The sequence below is a fragment of the Lampetra fluviatilis genome, chromosome 12 (assembly GCF_964198595.1).
Source record: "Lampetra fluviatilis chromosome 12, kcLamFluv1.1, whole genome shotgun sequence".
Lineage (NCBI taxonomy): Eukaryota > Metazoa > Chordata > Hyperoartia > Petromyzontiformes > Petromyzontidae > Lampetra > Lampetra fluviatilis.
The window spans coordinates 6673183-6701148 of record NC_136286.1 but is presented as its reverse complement, the minus strand read 5'-3'; the positions used below and the strand labels follow the sequence as shown (position 1 = coordinate 6701148).

At 38.9% G+C, this 27966-nt stretch overlaps 2 protein-coding genes across 5 annotated transcripts; one reads left to right on the top strand and one right to left on the bottom strand.

Annotated features, from left to right (window-relative positions):
- Positions 1–936: 936 nt before the first annotated feature.
- Positions 937–10981, top strand: TMEM129 (transmembrane protein 129, E3 ubiquitin ligase). 3 transcript variants are annotated; one of them, XM_078861493.1, is made up of 6 exons: positions 937–1070; positions 2391–2599; positions 3447–3523; positions 3640–3800; positions 6524–6689; positions 10497–10981. In XM_078861493.1, exons 2-6 carry the CDS (start codon positions 2395–2397, stop codon positions 10743–10745), a joined length of 858 nt encoding a protein of 285 aa, XP_078717619.1. In that variant the 5' UTR covers positions 937–1070; positions 2391–2394; the 3' UTR covers positions 10746–10981. The 3 variants fall into 3 exon arrangements, with proteins under 3 accessions (XP_078717619.1, XP_078717618.1, XP_078717620.1); XM_078861492.1 differs by having other exon boundaries at positions 3210–3523; positions 10497–10979; XM_078861494.1 differs by lacking the exon at positions 6524–6689 and having other exon boundaries at positions 3210–3523; positions 10497–10667.
- A 2414-nt stretch (positions 10982–13395) lies between these two features.
- Positions 13396–26409, bottom strand: LOC144935098 (sideroflexin-1-like). 2 transcript variants are annotated; one of them, XM_078861490.1, is made up of 11 exons: positions 26319–26409; positions 23613–23803; positions 20795–20965; positions 20494–20592; positions 19521–19596; positions 19198–19283; positions 17799–17926; positions 16565–16614; positions 16395–16444; positions 16188–16235; positions 13396–15893 (listed from the first exon to the last, which is right to left on the bottom strand). In XM_078861490.1, exons 2-11 carry the CDS (start codon positions 23774–23776, stop codon positions 15797–15799), a joined length of 969 nt encoding a protein of 322 aa, XP_078717616.1. In that variant the 5' UTR covers positions 23777–23803; positions 26319–26409; the 3' UTR covers positions 13396–15796. The 2 variants fall into 2 exon arrangements, with proteins under 2 accessions (XP_078717616.1, XP_078717617.1); XM_078861491.1 differs by having other exon boundaries at positions 23613–23800; positions 26319–26396.
- Positions 26410–27966: the final 1557 nt, after the last annotated feature.

Genomic DNA, 27966 nt, shown 5'->3' with positions numbered 1-27966 from the left:
TCACTTGAAAATAATATACAAATAAAATTAGTTAAATTACAATAATCTTTTTTTTAATCTCAGCAGGTACTTTTTAATGGATTTGTTACTCAATAGCTACACTTAGGTAACGAGTCATACAATTGAAAAACTTTGTCATCAGACAATTTGTTTACAACTATCTTTTCTGCCCGTCGAAGGACGGGTGGAAATTGCAGTAAATCAGAAACATTCAATAGGAAAATTGTTCACCATCCGCTCCCCACGGATGACGTCACCACTCTCTCCGCGTGGGTGACGTCACCACTCACAACCCCATGGGTGACTCCACCCGCTCCCCAATCGCTCACTATAGGTGACGTCACCTCTCTTTCCGCGTGGGTGACGTCACCACTCAACTCCGTGGGTGACTCCACCCGCTCCCCACTCGCTCACTATAGGTGACGTCACCTCTCTCTCCGCGTGGGGGACGTTACCACTCACAACTCCGTGGGTGACAACTACCCGCTCTCCACTCGCTCACTATAGGTGACGTCACCTATCTCTCCGCGTGGGTGACGTCCCACTCAACCCCGTGGGTGACTCCACCCGCTCCCCACTCGCTCACTATAGGTGACGTCACCTCTCTCTCCGCGTGGGTGACGTCACCACTCACAACCCCGTGTGTGACTCCACCCGCTCCCTACTCGCTCACTATAGGTGACGTCACCGCTCTCTCCGCGTGGGTGACGTCACCACTCACAAGCCCGTGGTGACTCCACCCGCTCCCCACTCGCTCACTATAGGTGACGTCGCCTCTCTCTCGGCGTGGGTGACGTCACCACTCACATCCTATGGGTGTGACACCGCTCTCCACTCGCTCCGCGTGCGTGACGTCCCCACTCGCTCCCTATAATGACGTCATCACCCGCCCCCTATCGGTGACGTCAGCACTTGATCTTACCCGTGGATGTGACGTCATCGCATCAAGGCAAACAGTGGCGCTGGTGTGGGAGAAGCCGGCGCTGGTTCTGTCGGGGTTGGGGTTAGGGGTAGTGGAGGAGGAGGAGACAGTGGAAGGAAACTGGTTGCTCGTGGCGGCGTCAGCGACTGTGAGTTGCAAGAGACGACGTCGACTCAATATGCCAGACAACCGTGGGGCGTGGATACAGGACTGCGATTTGCATTTAGGGCCTACAGCAAATCTCACCTAGAGTGCGCAACATCTAAGAAGCTCGGCAAACATTGAGGTTGCGATTGTGCTATGTTGGATGACAACCGTGCCGTGGCAGCCGGTCATCGGCTGCTGCGAGGTTACGTTGGGCAGCAGAGGGCAGTGCAGTGAAGTTCCATTGCAGTGTACGATGATGTGCAAGAGCACTGACCAGCCTGATGTATGATCGAATAACATTTACGACCCGCACGACATGGAGAGGTTCTCACCCAGCAGTGGTTTGACATTTAATGTCATGAGAGACCTTCTGGCCAGTGAGAGTGTGAAAACGACTAAGCTAATTGTAGGTGAAGATTAAATGTCACAGTCCATGCTGGACAAATTGGGGCTCCAGTTTGGCGATATTGGGTTACGGCTAACATGCTGGTGGTCAATGTGATATAACAGTGGAATCAACGTGGCAGCGACTTTGTATTGATATGTTGACGTGCAGTACAGTGATTGTTCTGAGTGTACGGTCATTTGTAATTTGTGCATAAAATTACGACATCCCCTTGGTGGTCAGTGTGTATATGTTTACGTTTAGGACTATCCTGATCGATTTCCATAGTTGTACTCTAACTCCAATGTACCAGGCCTTTGTGGCACACGTCTCTCATCCAGTAATTTGGAGGCAACGTTTTGGTAGATTTTACTTGGATGTGAAACTTCCAAACCGCCTGAGTTTTGAGGTGGTTGGAAGGCTATAGAACAGCATTTGGGGAAAATGAACTCGTTTTCCCGCATTCAATTGGATATTATTTAGGTAAAATAAGTAAAAAAAAAATTATCTCCCGAATACAAAGTGCTCTCAAAAATAATTTTCAAAACATCCGAATGTAGAACCCTCCTGAAAAAGTATTCTCGATGAGGCTTTCCTGGGTAATTAAATGACAGTCAATTATTTCACTACATCGAACATTTTGGTATGTTAAAGACTCATCCTTCCCCAATATGATAAGTACATGTGATGCAAAGCCTGCTTAGAATTATTCAGCAAATAAGAAAATTTACACAAATTAATTACGCTAATGATCCAATACATTTTCTGAGAACTACACATCAGTAGTATTCAGCAACCTGTTGTTTCACATTGCCATTAAATAACTGTAATTGCTGAAACTGTACCACTTAAAATTTGACATGAATGCGTTTAGTATTTTACAGTACCAGATTATGGCTACAGATTTTTTTTTCTTTCCCCCACCTTGTTTTACAGAGCCATGGAGTCCCCAGAGATGGTGTTCACACTTGCCTACCTCCTTTTTTGTGTATGCTTCTTGCTGACCCCCACGGAGTTCCGCTCGGCGGGAATCACGGTGCAAGGGCTCTTCTCGGGGTGGCTGGGTAGTGAGGATCTCGACTTTGTGCGCTACCATACACGGCGCACCACCACCACCATGGTTGTGCATGCCCTCCTGCCTCTTGGTATGCGTGAGCACAGCTTGCTCGTGTTGCAAATCAACTGATCTTGCTGTTTTTGTGACTGACATGTTGGTGTTTTTATATGAAATTTATAGGTTAAGGTTTTACTAAATATATGGTCATACTATAGAGCAGTGGTTCCCAACCTTTCTGGATTTGCAGACCACTGTCATCCCTTAAACATTTTTCGCAGACTACTATGCACCAATAGCATATCTTTAGAAATTATAACCAATCTAAATCATAGTATCTGTTTTCATTCCACGGACCACTTACCACAGCCTTGCAAGACCACCCGTGGTCAGGTTAGAAACCACAGGTTGGGGCGATACCAGTTTGGAATGCATAATTAAAATAACTAGCTATTTTATTTACATGTGGTTTTGCCTGATATTTGTAATTATTAATACAACTGGTTGAATTGGTAATATTTATAAGATGTTAAAATAACCAATGCCAAGTAGGCGCTGTTCATTAAAAAAGATAAAGCTCTTATGTTACATGTAAAATAGTGCTATGGGATTTTTTTGTTAAAAGTGTATGTGAATCCAATAAACTATTTTCTGATATAAAATGAAAATAAACAAATTTGTATGTTCTCACCGCTATCTAGGTTACTACATCGGAATGGGCTTCACTGTACCAAAAGCACAACTATTTTACTTCCACAAGGCCAGTGACAGCTGGAGGATGTACCTGCTCGTCTCCCTCATCGTGCCTACTTGCTTGGGCACGCTGGGATATTTTTGGTCACGGAATGGCTGGGGAAACCATCCACTTGCACGGGCGCTTGCCCGCCATGTTTCCTCTTCCATGAGTTGGCGCACCGCTGCTGTGTCACTTAACACAGAGTTCCGACGCATTGACAAGTTTGCTACGGGTCCTCCGGAGGCAAGAGTCATTGTCACAGATTCTTGGGTGGTGAAGGTAAAAGCTCGTTGCTCTTGAATACAAACTGAACTCTGAATTAAAAAAATACATAAATTACTTAATGTACATGATGTACATCGGACCAGTGTGGTGTTTATCACGTGTGGCTGCAGGTGACTCCTTACAAAGTGAACGTGGCTCAGCAGCGGGACATACACCTGACGTTGACCGAGTCACGGCAGCACTCACTGTCGCCTGAAACAAGTTCTGCCATTCAGTTCCTCACCATACGCGTGGTCAGCATCACCCCAGGCGTGCCAGCTTTCGACATTAGGTGAGAAGACTCAAGAGGCAGAGCTTCCTCTTCATTCTCTTTGACAGATGTTCCCATGAATTACCACAAAAAAATTATACTGCTTATGTTCTTCATTTTAAACTAAAAACTAGTGATTTCACGATTCACCTCCCAATAATTTGATGAATTGTGGCAATTCGGTGGTGTTTCGATTCAATAATATATATTTTTAGCAAGTTGAATGTAGTGGCTACTTGTCTCTGAAGATGGCATGTAAAACCATTATATAAAATATACAAATAAAAATACTGGTTATTATGTAGGTTCCATGTGGTTTAGAATTACTGAATACATCATTTCATCCCTACCAAAACATTTGAATGTTATTTGAACTGCATTATCTTATATTTCTAAATGCGGTCAAACTCAATTTATCTGTGACAATTTTCCGTGAATTCGTTTCTCGGAATCGCTTAAAATGAGTTGTCTATTCCAAATATCCAGAGGGCATGGCCATCTAAATATTAGGGGTCCAGACCATGATTAAACAGAGTTATATGGCAAATACTTAGTTATTCGGGGTTAGAACCATAGATACATGGAGTTATTCAGCAAAATTCTTCCAAATATCCGGGATTAATCGGGGTAAAGTGGCTGAAGAGAGCTTAGGACCACCTCCTGGTGCCAAATCAAGTATGGATGCAAATGCTGATGCAGTGCTATCTGCACTGCATTGCTGAGGTGCTAGTCCTTCAGGGTCTCTCCCTTCCCATACGCATGTCGTGTTTGGGGAAATACTGTAGGACTTGCCTTCAGACATGCAACGAATGATTGTGCCCTTGTTTTGATGGAAACTTCGTCACAAAATGCTTGGGACCATGGATAAATGAAAAATCCTTCCAATTATCCGAGGTTATCCATGGTTAATTACACCCCCCATACCTCCCCCACACCTCCCCCACACCTCCCCCACCTCCCGTTGGAACCCTGGATATTTGGAACAGGGGTACCTATTCCCCTGTTTACCCCAGATACACGGAGTTTGCTTCCTCTCTGCGGCCACCGTTTGGCACCACTAGGTGTCACTAAGAAAGCAGTTATAATCGGAAGGACGTTAAACTGGGCCAGCAGCTTCAGAAATCGTGATGCATATCATAAACAAATTATTAACCACAAGATGTTTCCCACAACATTCTCTCTTAGGGTTTTTTAACTGCAGTATCCTATTAGGGAGTAGTTTTCTTTCACAATAGATGTGGCTTTGATATATTTTGGCAAATTGGCATTATTACTCATAATAAAAAGAGGACAATCTATTCTAGATTTGAAAGAGGACAATCTATGTAATGTGATAATAGGTTTTATGTAATATTTAGATTTTCTATATATGTCATTCACTAACGTACTTGAAGTGTATAAAAGGCGATACATTAATGTTTTCACTGGGCTGCAAACAACATGATGTGTTTGAGATATTGCTATTTGATTATCTCAGGATTGCTTCATATTTTTTTCCACTGCCAGTGATTTTTTTCACTAGATATTGGCAAAGGAACGTGTTTCATCAACATGTGAATAAATAGTTAACGTAAAGTAAATAATCTGAAGAGCAATACAACCAAAGTGCCATCTGTTTTTTAAACAGTTTAGCATCATAATTACCATTTAAAAGCTGTTCTGATTTATCCTCCTTTCCTCTTATGTTATTTTTTAATGTCTTTAAAGGCAGTAAATTGTTTGCAGGACAGTATATAGATAATATTTTTTTATTTGTAATTAAATTTTCTCCCATTTACTTTATCAACAGTGTTTTTAAACACATTGTCTAAATGACATTACGTGTGCTGTATTGGGATAGTTTAACTATTTATATGCAGTGAACATTGACTTATTCCTGAATAAATCATGAATATAACTAATAAAGCAACGTGCATTCCTGAAATTGCTAACTGAACTATATCTGGGATCCTACTGTGACTGTAATCATACCCGTCATGAAGCAGCAGGGTTTCGGTTTTCCCCAATGAATAGTGCCATATTTATTTCAAGTAATATTATTAATATTTTAACGGCTAATGCAGACTGCTTGTTGTCATACTTTCCAGATATGGATGGGATGTTAAATGTTTTAATTAAGACGTACAGCCATTTATCATCCCACTACTGGGTGAAGGTCTTCACACACCACATGGATTATGGGGTTAGTTTGACCATACTTCACCTCACTGGTCATTGCAGGTTTATAAAGTGGGGAGGCTGCAAGACCGGTGTAGATATCAGTCACCACTGATGGTAGCCATGGCCAGGAATTGAACTCAGTCCAGCTGGTTCATCATCCAATGTGGATATCTGCCCTTAACCATAAAATGTATCGTTAAATTACATAGGCTATGTTGTGAGCAGCAGAGGGCAGCACATTAGATCCATGTCCTGGACATCTGTGAAAAGAGCCTTCATAGCTCATTGGACTTCTCCAGGATAAGTACAGATTCTGATTGTTGTACTGTTTCAATCTCCTGTGTTTATATGCTCCCTGCCATCACCAACCTGCAGTGACCAGTGTGGCGAAATGTGGTCAAATAACATTCACGACCTGCACCATGTGGGGAGACCTTAATTTAAGTAGTCAATTGACAAAATCGCTACATGAATGTAACAAAGGTATGTTAAGTTTTTGGTAACATGATTTATTAACCTGCATAAGAGTGGGACAAAAAGCATACTGTATACTATAAACAAAGTGCAAAATTACCGGGTGGCAGGTTGAACTCGACAGAGTATGGAGAACTGCGAGAGAAGTTGCATGCCCCAATACGCAATGCTCGCAACGTGGTCATTCACCAAACGCTCAGCGACCTCTTCCTGGAGGCTTTCAAGACTCAAGTGGAGCTCAATGACTGCTACTACATGCCAGTCGGACAGCCGCAGGTACACCCCAAACTCAATACTGAACCACACAATATTGCTCCTCTCTGCAGCCTTGGTCAGGAGAGTACTTAACAAGCAAACTATTAAATCTTGATTTAAAGCTTTCGTGACTACAGGGATTCATATTCTTGGTTCTTTCGGTAAAGTCACGTAGAAGGGAAATAATAAAATAATATGAATATAAAACAATCAAAATTCTCACGACGTTTCGACTGCAACACAAGCAATCATCATCAGGTGTGAAATCCACAGAAAGATTTCACACCTGTTTTATATTAATATTATTTTATTATTTCCCTTCTATGTGACTTTACCGAAAGAACCAAGAATAAGCAAACTATTTTCAATTTAGCAATTACAGTACTGTGCTCAGCTGTTGTGTGTAATTCTGTTCACGTAACATTTTTTTATATGACAAAAAATAAATGATGCTTTATTTCTGAATGTTTAGCTCAATCACTCACCTTTGTTATAATAGCTATTCTGTAACAAGTCTACTTTAATTATGGAGAACCCGTTGGTGTTTAGTCTAATCTTGGAAAGTTTAAAGTTGAAGTGTCATGTAAAACATTTTTCGGAGAGATTTGTAGACATGAATGGGCATAGAAAAATTTTGTTTTCATGCAAAAGTAGCTCAGCAGCTTCATGAATACCAACATTATAAAGCTAATATTACATAGTTCAATTGACATCTATAGTCTGTCCTATGCTGGTGTTGAAATTCATTTTAATGCTTAACACCTCATAGAAAACAAATGGAAGTAGTCTGAAATTCAGTGCATTCTCTTTTTAATAATTTATATTTCATTATAATATTATGTACAACATAAAACTTCATGCATCACAACAATGTGCATTCAAGGATTGGCACGTGTGACCTTGAGGGCCCTTTTTATCATTTAAAATCTATAAGCTTTTCAAATAGAGTATTGGTCATGGAGTGGGGTTCATGTAAATGCCTGTTTTTTTACGTGCAAAATTTACTCAAAGCCAGTGTGACCAATTTATTATTTTATCTTTATACGTGACTTTACCGAAAGAACCAAAGAATAATTCCTGCAGTCACGAAAGCTCCAAAATTAAGATTGAACCACTTCTACGGGGAAGTTCCAAGTTTACCTTTTTCTCTCTCTCTGGGTTTTTTGTTTTCTCTCTGCCTGTGTATTTAGTGTACTTTTTTCTGTCTACAGTCGTTTTTTGTCGTTCTTATGTTCTGCTCTGTATGTGTGTCTCCGTTCCATCTTGTTTTTATGTTTTGTCTTTCTTTGGAATTTTCACACTTAAATTCTAACTTAGCCTTAATTGTGTGTTGACCGACTCTCTGTGTTGTATTACATAACATTTCGATATTTTGCTAGGTTATTTAATTTAGTGTGTTTTTTCTCCCTCTCTCCTAATGTTCAAGCCTGCATACTTTACTACGCGTTCTTCGTACTCATTGACATATACATTTTTTTCTCTAACCCCTCCCTCTCTCTGCCTCCGCCCCCCTCTGTCTATTTAAGGCCACGCCACAGAGACGATCTCCCTCCCTGTACCTGTGTTACTCTCTCTATGTATCTTGGTGATATCTGTCTGCTTATATGTCTGTCTATAGTTTTCTGGTTAGATTTTTTGTTGCTATTTCATTTATACCTGATGATGATTGCTTGTGTTGCAATCGAAACGTCGTATGCTATTATTTAATTTATTATTTGATCTTTATACGTGACTTTACCGAAATAACCAAAGAATGACCAATTAAGAATTTAAATACATGAAAACGTTTAAATTCTAACAGTATATGATAACCAATGTACTGAAAACGTTTCGTAAAGTTAACTTATGCTAATGTATGAAAATACAAAACTGTATAAACATGACATCTTAAATTTAAAAAAACACCTCTATATTCAGCAGGTATGGGTGGAGAACACAACACTATAAACCGGGTGACCTTGGTTTGATTTCAAGCTATGACTAACATCAGTGACAAGTAGTGACATCTTATCCACTTCTGCTCCCCCCCTTCACAAACCTGTGCTAACAAGCAGGAAGTATGGTCAAACAAGCCCCATGAACGACATACTGGGGAGGCATTCATCCAGCAGTAAATTGGCACACAGACCTGTTTATTATTGTATTTACAATCAATGTAAGACAATAATAGTGAATATCTTGGTGTGCAATTTGGCAGTTTTCACGTGATTTCGAAATAAAATAATATGTCCATTAACATAATTGTTATTCCATTTCATAAAGTGTTTATCAGCTAGTCAACATCAAGCGTTGTGCATGACAGTGTGCATTTCAAATGTTTATATATTAAAAAAAAAGGTAAATTAATGAGCTGTGCACCATCTCATCAATTAAAATGCTTTCAGAATCATTTGAATTCTGAATTGCCATTATATTTGTAGCTATTGCAATACAATTTTATTGAAATATTTCCAAGAAAAGTAAATTCGTGTTTTTGCAGCATACCCCAGCAATAACCATGTAAAACAAGCCCATGTTGATGTTAATTATGGTTAGCTGCAGAGCTACTGACCTTGTTTATGTACAATAATTTTGCATTCATGCCTGGGAGTTCAAAGCTGTGTTTTTGTTCAGCTATATAAAAACAAAACAAGTCTTCCAACATAACCAATTTAACAACGTTAGTATGTGCCGAAAAGCCAATAGATGTATCAGCAGTGGCATCTTATCTGCACCAACTTCAATGGGCTGTCATCCCAGAGGAGAAAATGGATTTTGAATGGATTTAGTTGTCCTGTTTTTCTATCAAGCTGCCTCTCCTCAAGGGGATGTAGGGAAATGTATATGGTTGGCTCGACACGGCGACAGACTAATTTGTAGATCGGATCGCCCATGTCTGACCCGAGTCGGTGACAGCGGCGATCAGCTTACCTGCCCTTCATTGGCCACACAAAACAGCGTTGTGTGCCGCCTCCATACTAACGGTCAGCGACGGTACCTTCCATATGAGTGCGGCCGTTGTTGTGACCAGGCGGTCAGCACTGCTGTGCATCTCCCCTTAATAATAAATACAAAAACATTCCAGGAGTAGCAGACAACACTTGGCACAGAACAAAACACAAAAGGTGGCCCTGTCCGATGGGTATGGGTTCTTGTGTATGCCTGCTGACCCATGAGGGTTGAGCAGAGTTCAGGTTGCCTCGTGGGAATTACCATGGCTATTATTTCTGGCCAAGCTCAAACTCAAAAAGTCTAACAATACCTTTCCTCCCAAGCCAAGCCATAAAATAAGACAAAGCACCATATTTCATTAATGTTGACAATTAATATTCTGTACACATAATATTGTCCATATGCTAAGTATGTTCTTTGGGTAATTTTGTCCGTGAGATGTAAAGACACATTAGTGTCAGCCAGTGTTAAAAAAATATCTGGTCATTAATTATTTGAAAATTCTGAATACATGGCTGGGACAGTAATGTGCAATGACAATACTTGGCATAGGCAGGGTGATATATTCTCACAAACATTTGAAGTGGCTCGTGAAGCTTGCTGCAGGCAAACAAGTGACGCAGGTGCACTCGCATGCACACCCAAACTCACGCAATGGCTCCAAGATCACACGCATGCAAAGGACTGAATAAACAATCCCTTATTTTCCCAATAGTATCTGTAAGCAGCATGTTTAAATGTCAAAATGTATCTTTCGCATATGTTACAATTCGTGAAGAAAAACACAGCCCTAAACATCACTGATTTTCTCAAATAAGGAATCCTATTTTGTGCACAGGCCTGATGTGCATTTTATCAACGCTTATCCACATAAATCTGCTTTCTTCACTCGTCTAGGAGACAGAGCCATGCATCGGATGCATGCAGGTGCCAGCCACCGTGAAGCTGCACAAACAGTGCGATGGGAACGCCGAGGGAGAGTGTCAGACTTGCTTCTGCCGTCCCATGTGGTGCCTCACGTGCATGGGCAAGTGGTTTGCCAGCCGGCAGGACCAGCAGCACCCGGAGGTGTGGCTCTCGAGCCGAGCGCCCTGCCCCACGTGCCGCGCCAGGTTCTGCATCCTTGACGTGGCTCTCGTACGATAACCGCACGCTTGTAAACGTTTGGTCCAGTGTTATTTTGAGCATCTCGGGCACAAATGTTTCCGGATCTTAAATGCAATTGATGGATTTTTTTTTATATTTTGAAAATTAAAACACTGACCCCCACCCCCTCTTCCTACTTCGAGGAAAATAAAAATGCAAAAAAAAGTTTAAAAGATCTCTTGTACATTTCTTGGACAAAGGGGGTGACAATGTAAAGCATCCATCTGGCTTTGTTAAACGTTTACTTTGTTTAAAAATAAATAAATCAGTCTACGTTTACTAATACTGTCTTGCTGTCCTTACTAAATTTAAAGTATGATCGTCATTATTTTACATTGTGCAATGCCCAATCTCTGTCTATTCACATGCTGGCAGTTATCTTAAGCTACTTTTAAACAACGAGTAGTTTTTATGTATTCTATAACAGTATAGAACAATTAGGTTACTTTATAATTGGAACATTTTCGGTGCAAGTGCTTATTTGGAAAAGTTTACTTAAATTATACTTGGTTGGCGTGACCGTAACCTCCAACTAATCCAGTTTAGGTCATAGGCAAGACTTATGTAAACACCAATGCATCAAGGGCAGTCAAAATTGAATGTCTTCATAGTTGCAACTGTTTGCCTCATATATCGTGACACCTCAGGTTTGAATTTGTACATTCCCATTGCAAATAGGCACATAAGCGTATTGGAGGTACACCTGTGCACGGTATGTATATTTAAAAAAAAAAAATTTGTCCCACGACTTGCACAACCCCAGAAAATATTGTGGCGCATGTCAAAATCAGTTCTCGTGATGTCAAAGCAGTCGGAAGACGAATGTTATAAGCAACTGAACACGAAGCTTCAGTCTGTTATCGTATAGCACCCAGCCTGATGACGATTGGCTCCATGTTTCAAAGGCAGATTTTCCTCGTGCCTTAGATTTGGTTGGACGGAATACTTGGCGGACTGTGGCATCAAAACATTTTTACTCATGTCACACGTTCTAACGGGAAAGCAGCTGCTGAATAAACTTCTGATGGGGAGAGTGCAACTCACTCAAGGGCAACAGCGACATCGTCAGACAGTTTTATGAGGCACGGTGTGTTATGCTGCACCGGTGTCTGCCAATACATCCATATAACACAATGGCTGGAAATTTACCAAAAAATAAGTACGGTAAATCATAATTTTCGGTACCGGTCTACCAACTGCTGGATGAAGGCATCCCTCTCTAAGCCATCACCATCCCTCATTGTCTCTGGATGCAGCATTCCATTTGGGTTCCTACCCAGAAGCTGATCTCATCACTCCATCTCTGCGGTGGACACTTTCTCGGGTGTCCCTTTGGCTGCCACGCCATTATTAGTCTTAACCATTGGCCCTCATTCCCATGTAGTGGTGACTTGCTTAATTTGTTGTCAATATGGTGTCTCTTAACTTGCATGTTCTCAAGTACATGTTCGTTTTTCAGTGTAATTTCAAGCATAAACATGATCATTCTTCATGCACTCTTTTATTACATTTTGTCCATGTTCACAACCCCCATTAAAGCAGGTTATATACACCTTTGAAATCTTGACTTAAAGCTTTCGTGACTGCAGGAATTTATATTCTTTGGGTCTTTCAGTAAAGTCACGTAGATTGGTTCAAAGAAAATAACAAAACTACGACGTTTCGCTCGCAACACAAGCAGTCGTCATCAGGAAAAGGGGGGTTAGCTTCTAAAGACAACTGCTTATAAAGGTTTGAAATGGGCGTAGCCCAAATGTCAGCAGCCAATGCCCAATGCAAGTGGTGGGCAGTGACCACGGCGGTGGTGGGCTTTCCACCAGTCAAAGGGCTGCCAGGCAAAAATTAGCATGTCAATGCAAGATCGCCGAGCATCCTCCACGGCGAGCATGCCAAGGTGGCTATGTTAATGGCAGATCGTGAAGCAGCAGCCTCGAGGATGACGCGCGAGGTAGCTGTGTTAGAAATTGAATCTGTTAATGTCAAAAATCAGAGGGATGAAAATAACATTGGAAGGTGGTAGGATGTGAACATCACAGCCAGTTATGACTTCAACTGGATTTCTCAGTTTGTACCCATCTTCTCGATGATGGTACTTTGCAAAACCACTGGCTATCAGCAAAGATTCGTTCATGAAGCCATCCATATATATAGACACAGACACAATTTCAACCGAGATGGGTACAAACTGAGCAATCATGCTTATGGCAGACGAAAAAATAGCTAGTGGAAATTAACTTTAGGAAATGCTGGAATAACTTACTTAAAGCAGCTGTAATCATCTAATAAATTATTTTAAAAAGTACACTAGATTGAGTTACAGTGGTAATACTAATAATGAAATCATAAAACGAGACACTGGTCAACATTCACTTGTATACATTCATACAAACCAGAGGTATATACTAACCAAATTACAAGGTGTAGTACGATCTTGGTGTACAGCTATACATTTTTATGAAATCAAAGAAAGTTTATATGTGCATTTTTTTCTTACAAAGAGTATTGTTTGATTATATTATTGTACACCATGTCACCTGGCGTTGCTTCAAAGGAAAATGTGTATGCACCTAAGCAAATAGGAAAATAAGGAACAGCACACATTTACTCAACCTGCGAACACCCTTCACAAACTCGATGCAAACCGACTTCATTGACTTATGATGGCTTTATTTCACTTACAACAGCTTTACAGCACTTTCTTGCAGGATTTGCCAGACAACACACTTCCATCATGATGCCAGCACATTAACATTGTCATACATGTCAACACCTATACTTACCATTTTCAGTTTCCTGCAATGGTTAAAACAAATTAACAACTAGAAATGTTATCAAACCATTCTGACAATACGGTGATTTACCATTACCAAATTAACCAAATGTTTATTACCATGTTTCTTTTCTTTAACAATAATTCAACAAGAATGCTTCCGTTTAAGTGTCAGAAAGCATACAATCCAAGTGAGCAGCTTTACTGAAAAAATTCGGAGGTTTTTTCTTTCAGTGTTTTGGAAATAAGCATCTTTACTGCAGAGATTTAAACACAATTTTCAAGTTGGTAAGACTCCTAATTACAACTAAAAGTTACAATTTAGTTTGCATGAGGTTTAAGTATTCTTGCATGAGGCAGCACATACCTGTAAAATATCAATACAAGTAACTTAATGACGCATTTTCATCTGTACTTCATGTGCAGATTTATTGAAACACCACATGTACCCTTTTGCGATGTTAATGCTTACGTCTGGGTTCTCCAACGGGCAGACATGGGCCAGATATGGCTGCGATGGTTGTTGGAGTGGCCCACCAAGACAAAGAGATACAAATTTGCCAAATTGAGGAGCATTAAACCAGAGCTAGGGGTGAGAGCTGTCGACGGGATTAAATATTGGTGATATGAACACAAGATAAACAAGAAGAGAGACCCAGAGAAAATAGGTACAGATAGATTAGTGGTCACATATAGAGACGTTATGATGTTACGACGGGGTGACATCATACCGTCTGTCCATGAGACATGTCATGCGACCTGTTAGCTTTATTGTGGACCCATTGGGAAATATATTAAAAGTACTCTGCATTACGGAATACAACTCTAACATGATGTTTTTCAAGTATGTAAACTATTTTCTAACCATAGAATAAATGTTTTGTACACTTGAACATCGAGCAAAAATGTCCATTCTGAAGAAATAATTAAAATGCTAATTCATATGGACTTGTGGACATGCACGCCCGTTTTACAAATAACAAAAAATGTTCAGAAAATTCATTACATAAATCCAAGAGAAATATATTGTTCATAAAATCTACACGTATAATGTAGATGTTCCTGTTTGATCGTTTAAACTTGGTGTTCATTATAACATTTTGCCACATTGACCTTTGCTCATCTCTCCAGTAGTGTGAATACAAAAACAGTGAGGAAGTTTTAGTTGAACATTATACTGTACTTCACCATTTCCAATTTCGGTATCAAGTTGCATTTGTATGCATATACACAGTCATACAGTACTGCCTATGCCTCTAAAAAATAGATTTTGTACCATCATGTGGTAGTTATCCTTTTATACACTGGGAATTTTTAAGTGATGTGATATTCTTCTTCTAATCTGGCTCTTTCCAGTATAGACACGATTGATTCTCATTCAGGCTGGATTATTAGAGTCCAATTACATTACTATTAACTTTGTGAATCAATCCAATTTACATGAATGCAATAATCATAATTAGGTATGCTACGCATTACAAATGATAGACCTAGCATTTATGTAAGAAATAGTGAAATTGCCATGGAATGTGCAAAAGCAAGACATGGTTTTTAATTTAAAATGACATCAGGTGTGATTAAACTGAAATGTTTATTGTGCATATTGGCGAACACTGATCAATAAATGTAAAACAAACTAGATCAAATCAAATTTACAATAACATTTACAATAAAATCTACTAAATAGACTATCCAATTACTGACATTTAATCGTAAGAGTCATCAAGTCTTGGAGCACAATAGGGGACATGCACGAGTTCGGTACATGTGAAATCAATACAGCATTCTCTCAGAGGGAGAATGAGGGCAAGTTACTGTTTTACCCATTCAAACATTGCAGAAATATGAATTTACTTTAAAATTACATTAATTGGGTAAATATATTCGAGGGTATTCGTAGAGACTTCAATAAACAGCACTTAGGAAACATCATTGGGAGAAACACATGCCACAAATCAACCAACTATTCTAATTCTCACCATAATGAAAAGTGAAATCTTCATCTAGTATTTTGTGTACCAGATCATATAAGTATAATATCCATGATACATGTGAAGACAACCTAAATAATTTCAGCTCCATGTTAAAATGTAGCAATTTCATTTTTCGTTTTTTACATGAGCACCCTCTCCTTTATAAAAGACCCCAGTTCCCTGAATGTTTTATGCATCTGACTTCAAACTTAACATTTGTGCATATCTCCTATTAAACATTTTGTGCCATAAAGATGATGTGCTGGTCAGAGAACGAGAACGTGGAGGTCACACGACAGTGAGGTCGCTCAGAGTCCCTTGTTAAAGTAAACAACGCTGACCCCTGGAGCAGACTCACGAATTTTGGTCTGAAGCTCGGGCTCCAATCTGGTGACATTCATAGAACTGAGGAGAGAAACAACAGGTGACGATGGAATGCAGTCCACAAATATGTACTCTTAAGTCATTCGTTTAAGTATTGTTCAAATTACCAGAGGTGAAACGCAGTACTTGACCATAACGGATAGAAATTAATGACCAAGCATGTTTATTGACTGTCGTGCAAGATATTATCTCCTGCATTTGGTATCATGAGAAAGATCGTAAAACAGCATCACTTTCATCACAAATATATACATATGTCAGATGCATCTAGTGTGGTCATTTATTTAAATGTTTTTTTTATTAAAGGCAGCATACCTTTTTTGGGGGAAAAGTGCACAGCACAGCGGGGTTGCAAACACCAAGCTGTAGAGGAAAACAAACATGGAGAATATATCTGCACAAGTAAACAGGCCTGCATCATTATTTATATTCGACAGCAAGGAACCCAATGCAGGAAACATTATACCAGGCTACTTTGGAAAGAAAATAGAATGCTCAAATATCAAAAAAGAAAACGCTTACCAAATTCCCACCAGACCAACTTGTATTGGTGCACTCATCCAAGGGTATCTCTGAAATTTACAAAAGTAGGCATATGTTGGAACTGACATGATCTTGTATAGAATATTTATAATAAAACTATGCCATTATAAGTCTTTTTCCAATGTGATATACGAAAGCTGAACAATTACCTTCATAAATGCCCTCTTCTCCAAAGCATTCATAATAAATGGTGGGATGGCTGCAAATAGAAATTTCAAACGTCAGGTGTAAATATATCCTCGTACAATTAATGGAGTTGTGGCACTGATTAGTGCCCTGTACTATGAATTTAGTGACCTAAATTCGATTCTGCCACAGAAAACAGTCATGAGCTTCCCGCTTCATAAACCCACGCTGACCAGCGTGATGAAGAATGTTCGCCTAACACCCACGATTAATATGGCATGAGGAAGCCTTCATCCAGCAGTGGAATGACAATTACACTGTATATTACATTATACTCCTATGTTCAGTTGGTTAAAGATTCACTTCTCTTTTCATTTGCTAACCATCATCACTTAGCGACACATGCTGGTGAATAAATACCAAATGTATGCGAAGTAAACATTTGAGCACATTAAACCTTAAAGGATGCAGGCTAATATTGTTTCTACAGTGTTTGGTTTAGTGGAAGTACCTTTCAACTCGCAGGTCATTTTTTAAGGTGTAATGTTCTCTATGTAATTATTGTGGGTGGATAGTTCACCGAGTTCAAGTGCTAACAAAGCCAAACAACAGCCTTCTCCCTTATGTTTGAATAACAGGATGCAGATAAGACATCAGGACAAACTGAAGAGCACATGTCGTTACTACCTTCACCAAGACTCAAAATAACATGGCATCAACATTGTTAAATATATTAACACTGATTATATTTAAGGAAGTGTATATTTTCTGTTTAATAAACAAGTTTTGCTGCTTCTAACGATTCACAAAACTACGACATCAAGCTATTAAATAATTAAATAGTGCCACAGTAGTTATTACACTGTGCTATAACCCTATCTAACTCAGTTAAATTCCTAACCAAGGCTAATACCAGTAGTGCGTGATACCTAAACTGGTAATCGGTGCACTTTTACTAAATACTACCCAGCAGCATGCTAAAGTATGGTCAAATAATTACCATGATTGACATGTTGTGGGAAAGCCATTGGTGGATTGACCAAGAGCTGTATATTCTGTAAAATAGTATAACTTTAGCACGTATAAACTAATCATATCAATAACTTACGAAATTTGTCAATACATCACTCTTTCTCTTAATAAATATAAATGTATAATACTGCAATACCTTTAAAATGCATGTTTATATATGATGTATAGCAATGACCTGTAATGTACAAAAACGGGGATGCATCTGCAATGTCCAAATATCCTTACCCATGCCCGGTGCTGCCATTCCAATTCTGGAAACGACCACTTGGGTGATGGCCTGCTGGGCTGCATTTGTGGATTCTCCCAGGCGTTTTCCTTGTTCATCAAACACTGGGATTCCACATTTCAGCTCCCTGGGAACACATGGGCAAATGCCACAGAAAATACATTGCTACACACTTATACGCACAACTGAGAACACAGCATACATGAACAAGCACTAAAAGCCAACAAGAAACATTTTTGAAATGTAATGACAGGTCCTCAATTGTAAATGTAGTATTTCAACACTGAACTACTGATGAAAAGGCAACATGATTGAATTGTAACGCATGTAAAACATGCAAACAATTTAATGACAGTATTTAAATGATTGAAGGTTTTTGCATCTACCCTTTTAACCTCAGATTTACAACAGATTATACGTACTCTTCTATTGTTGCCAGACCCATGTGTAGCTGAGCTATACTGTATGTTTAATCTTTAAAATTATTAAATACACAGTATATGGTAATCCCAATAGGCAGTATAGAAAAGGATAATAGTAAAAAGATAAAGACATACATGTATCAACATTAAATGTTGTACATACCAAAAAAAGTTTTGCTCCTAAACATCACTTTGAAAGCTGGCTAAATCTGACCCCACACGTGCCGGGTTGTACAACTAAACTTTGATGGCTTTCTTGAAATATGTGCAGCAGAAATTACTACAAAATATATTCTTTAAAATGGAAAGAAAGCCAGGACAAGATTGCTAAAAAATACGTTTCATTCATCAATAATGTAAACCACATGCTTCAATAACATTTACATATTAAGCACTTACGCAACATAGTACTGCAATCATAAGAAACCCAACTACACACATGACAGTGTTACACAGAATAGTGTTACTTGATAGCTTACACCCTTCTTTCCCACCCACTTCCAGGAAAATAGGGTCTCTAGGATACAAGTGAGAAACAGTAGGTATGGAAATTAACTGCTACATTTGTAAACAGGGCTGCAAGCGGAAAACAGCATGGATTCTAATGCAAGGGATCTCAACCGTTGACCTGCAGGAATCATGCAGGGATCCAGTGTAAAGGGTAATGTGGTTATAGAAAATTATTCCAAATATGGACATTTTAATAACTGAAATGGGTTGAGAACACCTGCACGAATGTATACATACAATTAGAACTAAATCGACTATAAGCAACTAAAGGGTTATATTATCAATTCTATATCCGAGTAATATTGCATGAAACACTTACCAGACAAAAAAGTATGGGGGCTTCATTTAAAAGGGTGAAATGAATAGGAAGACAGTTATTTTAAAAAACTTTAAAAAAATGTTCAAACAGACATTACAGACAATGATTAAAAGCAGTTCAGAACAGGTCCCATGTTATGTTATGTACCTTTGTCTCATGAAGGGTATATTGATGCAATTTGCAGCAGCCACCGCCGCAAAAGGAACAAAGCGCCCAATGAGAGGGGTGACTCTCTAGTAGACAATGGGGACATGTACATCAGATTAACACGACAATGTAATTATTTTGCCACCAATGTGCAAACAAATGTAAGTCTAAATATCAGCCTTGAATAACAACATTCAGTCATTTTATATACAAAATATAATTGTTTGCATAAAGATAATAACAAATTTGTTACATGTATTTGGAAATAAAGAATAGAAGTCTGTAAACATTTATTTAACACATCCAATTTATATATGTGTTACCTTGGTGAGGGAGTTGAGGCCCAAAGCTGTGATAACAGCCCCAGAGGTGGCACAAACATAAGCTGTACCAAGTTGGCTGCGAAGCAATACACACAATTAGGATCTAGGATATGATGAAAATTTCAGGCTGAAATAATTCAGGTCATGTTTTTTTTATATTTCCCAAAAATGATTTCAATTACGCTTTGTCTCCCCAAGCCATCATCGTCACTTACAGGTAGACCATGGCTGATGATGAGGCTGTCAGTGTCACAAGTCAAAGAATGAATTTGCAAAGCTCAAAAAGCAGCAGACCTCATGTGTATAAATGGCCCATTAAAGAGATTTTTTCTCAAGACTTCAAAAAAATATTGTCGAGTTGCTTTATTATTCTTTAGAGAGTAGGGGTCACAGTTTCCCATTTGTTCAACTGTCTCATGACAGTTACATCGATATTTTTTACTCTCATGGCTGGAATTTAGCCACATTAAATACTAAACCAAACTTAATAAAGATTTTTTTGTGCAATTATTGATAACTAGGCTGAGATCATTAGTTCGCTCAACTTGTAATCCAAGTTAAATAATGGGAGGCACCCAATATTTGAATCCAGCAGTTACTGGTTTAGCACTGAACTGTAAGCTACCTGGTCACCTCAAAAAAAATCATTTGAATAAAATAAAAGTTGAACATACATATTTACACATGTATATGGACCTGATATGTATTTAAACTTTCCCAAACATTTCAAGTTAACTTTTTACAATAAATTGCAATGCACCACTGCATAATCTCTAAAGCTATTGTTTTCATATGTAGCTTCAACGTTTAAGAAGTTCAGAAGTTTATTTCCAAAGTAAAACTCACTGAGCTCTATAGCTCTTTTATCAAGAGACATCAGCAGCAGCCAAATGATAACTCAGCAGTGTGAGTGTAACATATTTTAACACACTTCAATACAATAGCTTTTTAATGAATAACTGAGATTGTTTACCTGACTGTAAGAGGCGCATCTCCACTACGGTTGGTATAGTTGACAATTGCATTAAAAGACTGATTAATCCATTGCCAGAAGAGCACTGCTGGAGTGGATCTGAATAAAAAGAAATCACAGCATCCATCAAACCATAAATGTTCTACGTTTGTAAATCTTTCGTGAGTCACATTATCCATCATAACAAAAATGTAACTTAATATTATAGTTGCCGAGTGCATTAAAAGACAGTGAAAACGGCCTAATGAACCTGTTTTTTTATTATCTATAATGATGAAAATGAACATTGTGCAGTACTAACTTGTAAAAAGTCATCATGCAGCCAGTGATGGTCATGTTCATGGGGACTTGTGCCGACATGCGGCCAATCAGCATCATCTTTTCTCCGGTGTCAGGGTGGAAGGCAGAGTCGTAGACATATTTGGCGTTCCAGAGCTCATCTTCCGTCAGGGTTGGGGGTACAACACCCAACCTAGACACAGGCAAAACAGATTTTGCTAACATTCTCCACCTTTTATTTTATGGAGAACCATCTGTAAATTAAAATATCTGATAAAAATCCATTTTGTCCCAAAATGCCATAGCTGACGATTCATTTAGGGGGTTACAATAAATGCTAAACGGATATTTAAAAAAAAAGATTGGTAATCCTTAATGAGTAATGACCAGAATGCTAAACACATTCATACCTATTATCTATTTCAGCAAATAAAAAACCATTAAAGTTATCTATCCATGACAGCACATCTATATGGAAAAAAAACTGTAAAGCTGGTCAAAGGTGGTCATTCAATCACCTTATTGTTAGGAGCTTAGGTAATCAAGAATCTCGATACTACCAGTGATCTATGACATGAGAATTGAGCATTTGCTACAAGACAAATGGTGCCCGTTCCTTTCATTGGATGGACCATCTTGGTCATTCATCATTTGACCCCCAGTAATGGTTATATTAATATGAATGCTCCTTCTATATCACATTCAACTCAAATAAAACTTTAATGAGATTATTTTACTTTTCACACGGATCACTATTAATCATATAAAATGTAAGGTTTTTCTATCATCTTATATATTATATAATTACCAAATGAAATACAAATATGATTTTTACATATGTGGAGGCCTTCATCCAGAAGCAGATTCACAATAGGCTGCAAATTATATTTAGACTTAGAAATAAGCCTTAAGTTTTCATATAAAATTACAAAAGAAAAGTGGTAAATTCATATGGGTACAATGCTCTATTCTCATTCTGTAAAATGTTATGGAAACAATAATAAATGTGGCAACATACAATACATATGGCCATATACAACATACGTGTGTACCTGGAGATGTAGGTTACTTGAAAAACACATTTGCACATCGTATCCTGTATTGCCTGTCAAGTGTTAAGCTTTATAGACTTGGCAGACAAAAGTTTTTTTTTATCTGAAGTCATATTTGAGGTATTACCTGTCAGACTTGTCAAGATTGTACTCACTGCATGGCTCGTCTATTAATAACAAAGGAAAATCTCGATGCAACACATCAATGGTCACAGCCAATAGTCTTTCATTTAAGGGCAATACAGGCAAATATTATTACAAAATGTGGGGGAAACTGCATTCAATGCTTAAGAATAATACATTGTATCAGTATTATTTGAAATATGTCAACGATACATGCACTTAGTTTAAATATAGCCAATACATAAGTGTCGACTTGTAATGACCAGCCATTTTGGGAAATTAAAACCTAGCCCAACTCACTTCACACTTTTGGGAACAGCCATCAAACTCACATTTTAACTACAGTAAACTATATTCTTGTAAAGGTTTTAACGTGTTCCCCTAATTAAATACGGGCATTGTAGTTCATATTATGTCTGGTATGCCAATATTTCCTTTATAGCTGCTATTGTATTTGAAATGTAAAGGATATAAGACATGTTTCCTAAATAACGTCAAATAACGTGTCGTTAATATTATGCATTCGTCTCATGTTTAAAATAATGTAATTGGCCATACACATTGCCCACCAAATGTGTAACGAGTTTACAAAAAAATGTACTTGCCACATTCCATTTTAACTTACAAGTGTGGAATATTAACTTTCCATCTGATTCAAGTAAATAAATGTATAAATGAGACATTTAATTAAAATCTGAACAGAACAAGCTTTGACATTTTGGTGTAAGCAGGCAACAATACTGCTATATTTGGCATGAACCTTTATTGACCATGGTGAAAAGTTCACAAAGTCAAGTATCACTTTTCACATGTGCGCTGTAATTCAATGAGGTGGTCGAACTTTTTTAAAAAGTCAACACCAGTATTTAAAGCAGTACTGTAGTACGGCCAAGAAGTGTAATAACGTCTGTGTGAATGCTTTCAAGGAATACATGGTAAGTTAATATGTTTGTGTCTCTTCACAATCACTATTGCTTACAAATCAATGCATTGTGTACACCAGATAATACTATACTTGTCATTTTCTTTGAACCCATCTACGTGACTTTCCCGAAAGACCCAAAGAATATGAATTCCTGCCGTCACGAAAGCTTTAAGTCAAGATTTAAACTTGAATTATGTTTATAAATTGTTAAAAAAATTTAAAAATTCACAAGAAAGGATGTAACAATCTGACCTTTGTCAATGCTCTTTTTATACTGAAAAAATGTCGTTCAACCTTCAAAGTTTAACAATTATATTTTCCTAAAAGTTGTAAAATGTACCATGCCTTCCAATGTTAGTAAAATGTTATACAACTAACATGCGCAACCATTTGTCAATACCCTGCCAGATGAAGGCCTCCTCATGCCATATCAGTTATAGGGTTGTTTGACCATATTTCAGCACACTTGGCAATCTTGGTTCGTGAAGGCGAATGAGGGGGAGCAGTACCTGTTATGATATCACTCGGAGTTGACGTTAGCCGTGGCAGGTTATTGCGCAACCACACCACTGCTCCCCCTCCCCCCATAATCAATATGAATAATCTTAATTTTAATTGGAGAATATGTTTCATGAAAAATCTTAAGTTTTATTATTAACGTTGTAAGATGTTAGGAGTACTAAGAAGGAAAGACTACTTTCACTGTTCTTACTAGCATAAAAACAAGTCCATCCACATACTTGTAATTTTCTATGATGTTGGAAGCTGCATTCAATGTATCATTGGACAGCAACACGTTACGGGGATCCGTGACTGTGAAGAAATGTTTTGCCCGTCCGGTGAAGGTGCCCTGGTCCCAGCGTGGCTCCTTGATGTTGATATCATTGCGCAAGTTTCCAGACATCTTTGGCCTTAACGACTCCACCTTCTGCTAACATAGGAAAAACACAGAATTGAAACTTATAAACAACAATGGTAACTAATAACATATAATCACAACTCAACCATATTTTGATTGCGTTTTTACTAAAAAGAACAAAAACGTATGTGCATCAAGGAGCTCATAGTTATTGGTGATACATTAAAAAGCTGTCAATAAACTTCCAGCCTGCGTTTGCACTTTGTTCACCGGCTGCTGTTGCAAGTTAGGTCATCCAACGCCTCTGCATCACTGAGCATGTGCAAGCCGAGGACATTGATTTGCCCTTCAAAAGGTCATATGCAACAAGCTGGCTCCACTTAATGGAAAACAAATGTGAAAATGACGTACAACTATTACATGAAAATTGTACAGCATGAAGATGCTTTTACAAATTAAACAATGGCAATACTTATTCGATTAAGGTACACATTCCCTTTCTAAAAAAACACATTTACTATAAAACACTGGATTGTGGACATAGTCGAACTCCACTCGTAGCGATGTTTGGTTTTGTGACTCGCAAATAGTTATATGGTTGTGTTTAGCATGCTGTATATGGCCCTTACAGCTGTGAAAGAAAATGCATGTTAAAAATGCACGTTATCTGAAGCTAAAGCTACCGTTGCATAATTTTAAAAACATACCAATCATTAAAACAAAATTAAGGGGAATACAATTATAACTATACATATTATTAAAACCATGCAATGTTTTTGCATAAGTCTATTTGAATGACCAACATGTTACAATGAGTCACAAAGGACAGCAGAGTATGTATGATGCCTGTGAGCTTTTGGATCAGGCTTTTGTATGCATGGCTGCTTTCCGAATTATCTTTAAATAATTTATGCTGCGATGAAACGAAATGCTTGGCCCAGAATACCAAAGGCGTGATATAGTCAAATAAAATCATATCAGTGCATGCTCACGAAATATCCATATAACACAAAGTGGCCATACCGTCAACATACGTTGCATGGCTTATCATTGTCACTCATCTCACAGTGCAACGCAGTCACACATTTAATTTAGGATGGACAAACAATCTAAAGCTCTGTACACTTGACACCGGCACAGTTTGTACAGAGGTTGAATTCCTGACAGAGATGCGTAACGTGTAGGAAAACTATCGTAATGGGTAAAGACACCACATGAGAATAGCAATGGCAACAGACATGCCTTTGCCCTTTTGTATAATAATTCTGTACAAGGTTGTCAGCAAAGCAAAACTCAAGCAATCCTAAATTGCCCTTCCAGAGCAACTCGTACAATCACACAATTAATTTTGCATGCATTTTTTACGGTAGCATTGACCGCACTCATTTATGGAGACACATTCGCCGTATTTACACTTGTGGAGTGATTCTCACCAATGACACTTTTGAAAGCGACGTTGACACAAAGCCACTCACTACTGACAGTCGAAGGATACATCCGTCATTAACATCTGCATAACTATACCTCACCACTGGACATTTGGGTATCAACAGTTGCCAGAGACATTGCAGCAGAATGCAGTGCAGGGAAAAACCGCTGCCATGTCCATGCCGCTCGCCTTCACCAACCCACACTGATCAGTATGCTGAAGTATACTCTTAGGTTTTTTTCGGTTCCACCTAAAGACGGAAGCTTGTGTTGCCTCCGAAACGTCGTGATTTATTATTTTATTTCTATTATTTTCTATTTTTTTACCTACGTGCCTTTACCGAAAAAACCTAAGAGTATGATTTCTTGCAGTCACGAAAGCTTAAAATCTAGAATGCTGAAGTATGGTCAAATAACCCCCACAAACGGCATGGGGAGGGCCCACATCCAATAAAAGATCTGAGCATTGACCATTGATATTGGTGGAGCCAAACCCACCACAGACTTCTGAGGTGGCATTTACCAGGCCATCATTTGTGAGAGCATTGCAGCAGACTCCACTGTTGTTATTGCACCACGTTCTCCATCACAAACCCGCAGGGCCCAGCGTCAACTATAGTCAATAGCTTCGTGCTTAGTCTGTTGCCCTTACCACCACCGCACCTCCGATGAGCACGGTTGGCTACGTACGGTGCGAAAGAAGTTCATATACATTCAGCAGATGTACAAACATGCGGTACTGACTGACAAAAGGTGGAGCCACATTCATAATTCGCAAGCCATTTTATAATGCCAGAGCTGACGATCCAGTCCGGGACCCACCACACATTCATGATCTGACACCTGGCTTAGCCCTCTCTCCTCTCCGAACGACTTATATTTTTTTATCTCTCTCACACACACATATACAATGTAAGCAGCGACGTCTGCTTAATTGCAATTTCATTCGTTACATTTTATTATTATTATACAATAAAATCGCGGGGCCTGCGGCCCAGCCCAGAGCGAATTCTACCCTATTACACTGCTTCCCTCTTAACCCCTGCTCGCAAACGCTGGCGTGAACAAAACAGGCAATAGAATGACTACGAAAATGTATCATGTAAAAGTCGTAGTAATGATTGTTAGCTGTGATCATCACATAACACACTCCACTCACTCATCCACTGCGGCTGCCTTGCTGCTGCTGTACGTGGGGGGGAGGGGCCGGTGTTGGAACGAGTTGCGGGAGTCACGTGCCGCGCGAGCCGAGCTCCTATTGGCTGAGCGGCGCGCACACCCACCAGACGTGGATCGTGGGTTCGGTGACGTCACCGCACCCACGCGATTATCTCAACAGTGACGTCAGGGCGCGCGCAACGGCTCACAACAGCCGGGGGGTAGCGGGGGTTAAGGCGCAGCCCTGCAATGGCCCTACTCGCAACACACTGCTCGAGAAAATGGACCAACGCTGCTCGAAATCAGTGGTTCTCAACTTTTTGTTTGGTTACTTGTACCCCCTTTGTTGAATTTTGTTTCAACCGAGTACCCCCCCCCCCCATTGCCTGACCCAACATGATTTCTGAGACACAAATGGATGAATAATGAACATCAATATTACTGGTAGGAATCCACTGGTTCCACCAGCCCACAGGGTATTAGTCACGTGACTTTACCGAAAGAACCAAGAATATCAATATTTTAATCTATGGTCATTTTTGTGAAGTATCCTAACGATCTGGTATCTGCAAGAAAACAAAAAAAAACATTCAACGGACGCTCTGCATGCATGACGTAATTTGTTCGTGCTCGCTAGTTACTCCTGGAATCTACATCGTTTACGATCAATGAGTTTAAACAATTATTTTATAGGTGTCCTGGTCTCAAATTAATTCATGAATATTCACCAATTAGTGTAATTGCCCGTCATATTACGAAAATTTTCACGTCGTAAACGATCCCGTTGACGAATACGCCATCTCTGCTGTCTTTCTCTGTTTAATTGACGCCTTCTGTCGTCTGCAGACTCTTCTGGATTAGTCTGAATTAAATCTAAATTACGGAATGTGATGTACTGAATGTAATTCACTCTTTTTCTGAAAGTAATTTATTACACACTTTTTGTATGGTCATAAGAGATGTTTGAGTTACATTTCTATCAGGAAGAACGTAAACAAAATGTTTCAATAATAAAATTGGTCTTCCAAACTTTTATTTTTTCCTCACCTATGAGAGTCAATAAACCAAATAAAAAGTTAGTGCTCGACTTATGTTTGTTGCAAATGTGCAATTGTTGTAGGAATTCATTAATTTTTATGCGTACCGATTTAGTGGATTCTGTATTGATGTGAATACAAAAAAATAACTATTACATAAACCAGAAGGTCGCTTTTACAACAATTTATTTGCACTCAGTTACAATAACTTACTGGGTTCTGAATTGATATGAATTTGAAAAAAGTTACGATTTTTTGATCAGAAGGGTCGGTGTTCACTCATTTTCACTGTAAGTGCGAGCAAAAGTAATCAAAGTGAAACTGCACTGAGTTTAAATTAAAAATGATTCCGCTTATTTATTTCAATTTCTATTCGATGCCCAAAAAAACTAATGTCACACAGATTAACTGAGAGATTATTGATTTGAAGCTTTCGTGACTGCAGGAATCCATACTCTTTGGTTCTTGTGGTAAATAACGTAAATTTCAACTTCAACCGAGAGGATGGGTACAAACTGAGCAATCATTGGAAGGACGTTATTAACCAGGTAAAGTCTTAACTGACTGTGATGTTTCCATCCTACCTGCCTATGTCAGCTGTTATTTCCGACT